At 49.0% G+C, this 6664-nt stretch overlaps 1 protein-coding gene across 1 annotated transcript; it reads right to left on the reverse strand.

Moving 5' to 3' along the window:
- Positions 1-372: 372 nt before the first annotated feature.
- Positions 373-5007, reverse strand: rnf141 (ring finger protein 141). Its single transcript, XM_056598973.1, has 6 exons — positions 4892-5007; positions 3193-3388; positions 1956-2064; positions 1275-1456; positions 969-1076; positions 373-719 (listed from the first exon to the last, which is right to left on the reverse strand). Exons 2-6 carry the CDS (start codon positions 3321-3323, stop codon positions 569-571), a joined length of 681 nt encoding a protein of 226 aa, XP_056454948.1. The 5' UTR covers positions 3324-3388; positions 4892-5007; the 3' UTR covers positions 373-568.
- Between the last annotated feature and the right edge of the window lie 1657 nt (positions 5008-6664).

Consider the following 6664-nt stretch of genomic DNA (forward strand, 5'->3'; position numbering starts at 1 on the left):
CCGGGGAGACACGCAGAAGAGGAGCTGTGCGGACGGGAACATGAGTAGAGGAAATGAGCACGAAGAGCCCTGTTGGACCGGCTGAAAGGGGGGGCTGGCAGTGGGGCTGGGTGGTGTCTCTACGGCCTGGGGGGGGTTTGTGGTGCCTCTAGGGGCTGTACGGAGGTGCTGCGTGGTGTCTCTACAACCTTGTGGGTGGTGCTGTTGGTTGGGTGGTGTCTCTAGGGGCTGTGGGGGTTGTGGTGGTGTTGTCTATAGGCTGTGGGGTGGTGCAGGGTGGTGTCTCTAGGGGCTGTGGGTGGTGTCTCTAGGGGCTGTGGGTGGTGGTGTTGGGTGGTGTCTCTAGGGGCTGTGGGTGGTGGTGATCGGTGGTGTCTCTAGGGGCTGTAGGTGGTGTTGGGTGGTGTCTCTAGGGGCTGTGGGTGGTGTCTCTAGGGGCTGTGGGTGGTGGTGTTGGGTGGTGTCTCTAGGGGCTGTGGGTGGTGTTGGGTGGTGTCTCTAGGGGCTGTGGGCGGTGGTGTTGGGTGGTGTCTCTAGGGATTTTCGGTGGTGTTGTTGGGTGGTGTCCCTAGGGACTGTGGGGCTGGCCGGCCTCGTCTGCCAGGTGGAGGATGTAGTCGGCCATGTCGTGCTCGGTGGGGGCGTCTGACACCACCCAGGACTCGTTGGCCGCCGTCACCTGGATGCGGCAGATGGGGCAGTTCCTGCTCTGCCCGCTCCTAGGGGACAGAGGGGGGGTCCATCCGTTCATTCAAACCCCCGGAACCATCTCTGTCTCGCTATCTACATCTTTACTTTATTTATAATCTCTAAAAATCTATTTTCAGAGATTTAATTTATTAATCGTATCTTAAAATTGAAACAATACTAAAAGCAAATATGTTTGTGTGAGTTTGTGTATGTATGTATATGTGTTTGTGTGTGTGTGTGTGTGTGTGTGTGCGTGTGCGTGTGCGGAGCCGTCCTACCATTGGTCAATGCACTTCTGACAGAAGCTGTGTGCGCACGGCAGCATGAGGTCCGACCGGCCGTCCATGCAGATACAACACTCCTCCTCATCCGTCAGCTGCTTCACCCTGCAGGAGGAGGAGGAGGAGGAAGGGAGGAGTTATGGAAATGATTTGGTGACTTAGATCTACCTGTGTCTGAGGTCTCTCTGTGTCCTGGTGTCTCCACCTGCCTCACCGTCCAACAGGGGAGTGCGTTTCTCCTCGCCCTCGGCCTCACCACACCACGGTAAAGCTACAGGCGTGTTTAAACTACCATGTTCCTACCGGCCCATCCACATGCTGGCCTGGCAGGAGTCGGTGGAGGGCAGCTGGGCCGAGGGGCCCTCCAAGGGGCCGTCGGGGCCCAGCACCTGGGCGGCCTGGCTGGTGACGTCGCGGTACAGCTGGGTGAACTGGTACAGGTTCATGATGCGGGTGGCCTCCACCGTGCCCGTCTCCTTGTTGATCTGGAGGAAGAGGAGGGGAGGGAGGAGGAGGAGGAGGAGGAAGAGGGAGGAGGGAGGAGGGAGGAGGAGGAGGAAGAAGGAGGAGGACGGTGAGCAGAAGGAGGAGGTGGAGGAGGAGGAGGAGGGGGAGGAGGTGGAGGACGAGGGATGGAGGAGGAGGAGGAAGATGAGGACGAGCACAAGGGAGAGAACGGTGAGCACGAGGAGGAGGCGGAGGAGGAGTGAAGCACAGCGCCCCAACAAACACAGACACACCAGACCCAGTGGGCCAGAGAGCCATGATGTGCCCACGAGACTCAACACCCCCTGAACACACACTCTCAGTCTCACCTTAGTGCACACTCTAAGTCTCAGCATAGTGCACACTCTCAGTCTCACCATAGTGCTGCACACTCTCAGTCTCACCTTAGTGCACACTCTATCTCACCATAGTGCACACTCTCAGTCTCACATTAGTGCACACTCTCAGTCTCACCTTGGTGCACAATCTCAGTCTCACCTTGGTGCACACCACGCGCACGGCCACCTTCCACAGGGCGCTGGTGTCGGAGCCGGGCTGCACCTCGAAGAGGAGGTGCTTCTGCTGCCCGGCGGCCAGCTGGGCCGTCCTGAGGGGACAGACATTAACCGCCAGGGAGTTCAGCAGACGCTTTTATCTAAAGCAACCTACAATAAGTACGGGCTGTCACTTTTTATTCGAAGTTCGAATATTCGTTCGAAGGTGGGGTGAAAAGTTCGAATTCGAAGTGTAATTCTCCATTCGAACTGTAAAAATGCGCTATAAAGAAGAGAGAGGCGAGTGGCTTTTCCTCAATAAAGCGGCCCTCCTGGATCCCCGCTTCTCCCGGTTAGTCCACCTTTCCCCTGCACAGAAACATCTCGTGACTGAAAGCCTCTCACACGAGCTCATTGAAACGGAGACCGACACTGATCGCACACGACAGGGAGAAAAGTCCGCTGCTGCGCTGGGCGCGATGGACATCCTGTTTGGGGACTTATACAGCACGGCTGACAGAAGCAGCTGCAGCGGTAACGGAGAGCTGCGAGACTACTTGTAATTTTCTTTCCGTAAGGAATAAAAAGAGCAGCATGCCGTGTTGGAGGTCGGCCTCACAGATTGTTCGTTTATATAGGCTGTGTGTGCCATGGACGACATGCGCTCCGCATATCGCGCTCCGAGCAGTTATTGTTAATGCGTAAAAGACAGCCGCACTTGTGTGTCGGAGCTTCCTCATGTTGTGTTTACAAATGTGTTATCAAAGATGTGTTTTTATCCTGTGCTGTTATGAATTCAGTAGGTATACGTGATTTCCACAAGAAATAAAAAGAAACACGACAACAGTCGTCGTGTTTTTTTTTTTTTTTTTTTTAATAGTTCTATGGGGGGGGTCGAATGTATTCGAATGTATTCGAATTAATTATGGACATTCGAAATTCGTTCGAATTTCATTTTTGGAAAAAGTGACAGCCCTAAAGTACATTAGTCCGAAGAAAGAGAAACAATACATCGCTGTCGGTACAGTTAGGATGATCATAGAACCAAGTGCCAAGCACAAACAATCTCTAGGTTAACCCATTCCCCGTATACACAAAGATAGCTAGGATAAGATGCTACACAATGCTCAGTACTGTTTTTATGTGCAAGGATGTACAACATACAATAAGTGCGTAAGAGGGGTGTGGGGGGGTGTTGTGTGTTTTGTGTTGTGTTGTGTTTTGTGTCATGTTTTGCTCACACGTCGTTGAGCTCCGACACCCTGGCCAGGAACTCCTCGTAGGTGAGGTACCCGCTGTCCCTCACCAGCCCCGCGTGCCTCACCAGCTTCTCGGGCAGCCGGCTGGCCTGGCCCGAGAGCTGCTGGCCCATGGCGGCGGCGGTGGCTGCGGTTTGAGAGGGTGGGGAGGCGGCCTCAGTCGGCGTAGAGCTGCACCCTGGAGAGGGAGGGAGGAGGGGGGAGGGGGGAGGGAGGAGGGAGGAGGGAGGAGAGAGGAGGGGGGAGGGAGGAGGGAGGAGGGAGGGGTCAGCATCAGCTAAATCAAATTGTAGGTTTTGTGATGTAACGACTACTTCGTACTACCAGGGATTCGTAGGTCTGTCACAAAAAGGAACAGACAGGCACTTGAACGTGACATTAAAAGATCTTTTAGCACAATAATACACATTTTAATAGCTACACATGGTGTTTGGTTTCTTGTTGGAATTAAAGGGGTTATATTATTCCACCAGATGTGAGTGTGATTGGCCGTGACATCCGTTTGTAATCTGCCCGTCCCTGTGACATCACTAGTGGGCGTACTTTCCACCTAGATGCACTGGATAGAACAATGTTCCAATGTTTAACGTGATAAATGTTGCTTATCTATCCTCCTCTGATGGATAGATCAGCAACATTTGCCACAGTCCACTGGGTAGGCAGGTGGACTGATCTACCAAGCGTACAACTAGGTGGACACGCCCACTTGTGGTGTCACTAAAACACAGGAGAGGAAAGATTTTCAAACGGCTTGTATTCGCTGATCACACTCCCCTGGTGGCATCATATCACATCATCACATCATCATATCACATCATATCACATCACATCACATCAGATCACCCCTCTAAAGGCTCAGGCCTGCCATTGCCAGGACCTTAAAATGTGGTCATGGATAAGTCGTGCTCACGTTTTTGAAATGTTATAATATTCTTAATCTTCTGTGGTTGTGGACAGGCCAACACAACAGCACTTAGAGCCCCTCATAAGTCGGTGGAACACTTTGGTTCTGCGCAGTACATGCCACAAACCTGCAGGCCAACAGCAGTTTAATGAATGGAGGAATGTTGTCTATGTTGGGTTGTATATGTTGTATGTGCTGTATATAAGTATGTTGTGCATACGTGGTTTTATGTGGTATGTCTTGTATATGTTGTTTGTGTTGTATTGTATATGTTGTATTTGTTATATATATACACACACACATACATACATAGGTTGTATGTATGTTGTATATGTTGTGTTGTATATGTTTGTATGTTGTATATATATGTTATTTATGTTGTATATAGGTTATATATGTGGATGTTGTATATGTATGTTGTATAGATTGTGATGTATATGTATATGTTGTATATGTGTATGTTATAGATAGGTTATATGTTGTATAGATGTTATTTACGTAGGAGACCTCTTCGCCAGGATGTAATCACATCTTAAAGTTTGAACGTAGATGTTCAGGCCTTTCTCGTCTGTCGAAAACCCTCGACATGGACTCAGACCCTGTCACACAACAACTCATCATCACATCCATGTGCATCGTGGATACCATAATACTAGTAATTAATCAATAATAGTGACATTATACCATGTTTCCCAGCTGACTGAACACTCAGATAGATGAACACGAACCCCCCTGGAGACCTGAAACAGTCCCGACAAGAGGAGAATAGATCCTTACCTGGCACTGACCCGGGCTTTCATCACGGGCTTATTGATCGATATTATTGGTGCTATTGATAAAGTAGGGCGAAGAGGTTTCAGTTGGCGTTCAGCGCGGATGGATACGCTTGTTGACAGAACGCTGTCGCTGCATGATGACGCACGGTGCGTATGCGATGTCCGAATTTAAAGTTATTATCAATAATCAATTCGCTAGAACTAACTTTAAAGTCAAGTATGGCCATATGTATAAATGTTGATTCTTAAAATGATCATACTAATATTAATGCTTTTAATTCGCGATAACTCGTTTTATATAATACATTAGAATGACCGCCAGGGGGCAGCATTGTGCGGAATGTACACAAAAATCCTATTCTGCAGTTCCGTCTGTGCGTGGTCAATGGATTTAGTTGTTGGTTGAACATATATAATACAAGCCTAAAATAAATCTCTCGGTGTAATTGGCAATGCTGTTTTTTGCAGATGTATGTGTTTCTCCAAGATGACACAGACATAGTTGTATGGTCGTGCATTTATTCACTTGGGTGTGTGTGTGTGTGTGTGTGTGTGTGTGTGTGTGTGTGTGTGTGTGTGTGTGTGTGTGTGTGTGTGTGTGTGTGTGTGTGTGTGTGTGCTTGTCCGTGTGCGTGTGTGTTTGAACCTTTGTGCATGCAAGCAAATGTGCACACTTTTCTGTAATTGCTTTGCATCGACTTTGGAATATCCTTTTTAATAAAAAAACAAAGTAAACCAAACATTAACATTCACACTACGATCAGGTGAGATCGGTTCAGACACAATATGAGACTCAGACTCACAATGATAACTAATAGTAACAGTAATGTATTCATCACTTTATTACGAAGCACATCCATCCATGAATCCCGTTTAAGTTCTGGACGTCTCGGTAGTTCTGGGGGTCAGAGCGGCGCACACCATCAGGATGGACCCCTCCCGGCCCGGCCCCCCAGCCCTGACCACAGCACCCCATCAGTCCAGAGTAATGAGCCACAACCACCACGGAGACCTAATGACGATGTATGATTGACAACCATAATGGAGCCGGAATCATTTTGCCCTTGATGTTCACGCACACGCACACGCACAACGACAACCCACACACGCCCACATTATGATGTCATTTACGAAGAGCTTCTGAGTTGGCTCGTCAACATAACATAAAACCTGGTGGCAGAATGTCATGATTTTTATTAGAAATGCAACAACCCAAAGTCAAGTAGCAAAGCGACATAGCAGAGGATTCTGGGGCAAAGTACAAAGAAAACTAAACAATGACCTGGAGGTTTCTTCTGTAATCAATATCAGGATTTCATTGGAAAAACAACGTTAACGGTACATCTTTAATTCAGATTAAACCAATTGTAAATCTCAACAAAACTAAAACAGATATGCAGTCCGGTCAAATATGGATGGTTTGAATTTAACGTCCACAGCCACTGTCCCGAGATGAACCCGTACGAGACTGAAACCTTCCAGGACGGGAACACAGAGTCACAGTACTAATGCCTCGTTTGCACCGAGCGGAGCGGCTCGGAACGGCGCGGCTCGGGGCATGACAGCTCGGTTACGCTGAATCTGGCTCACGTTGCCACCTCCTCCGACTCTACCCTTATGGTAGGGCGGGATTTAAGCCGGATGGCGATAACCGCGGCAGCTACGGAAGCAAACTTTTGCGTGTCATTTGCTTCAATAAACGAAGCTTTCGCCTTTCCAGAAATGTCCATAAATACCTTGCGGGTACCGTGTTTGTTTGTTTTTTATCCCCTGT

Source organism: Gadus chalcogrammus, chromosome 9 (genome assembly GCF_026213295.1).
Source record: "Gadus chalcogrammus isolate NIFS_2021 chromosome 9, NIFS_Gcha_1.0, whole genome shotgun sequence".
Classification (NCBI taxonomy): domain Eukaryota; kingdom Metazoa; phylum Chordata; class Actinopteri; order Gadiformes; family Gadidae; genus Gadus; species Gadus chalcogrammus.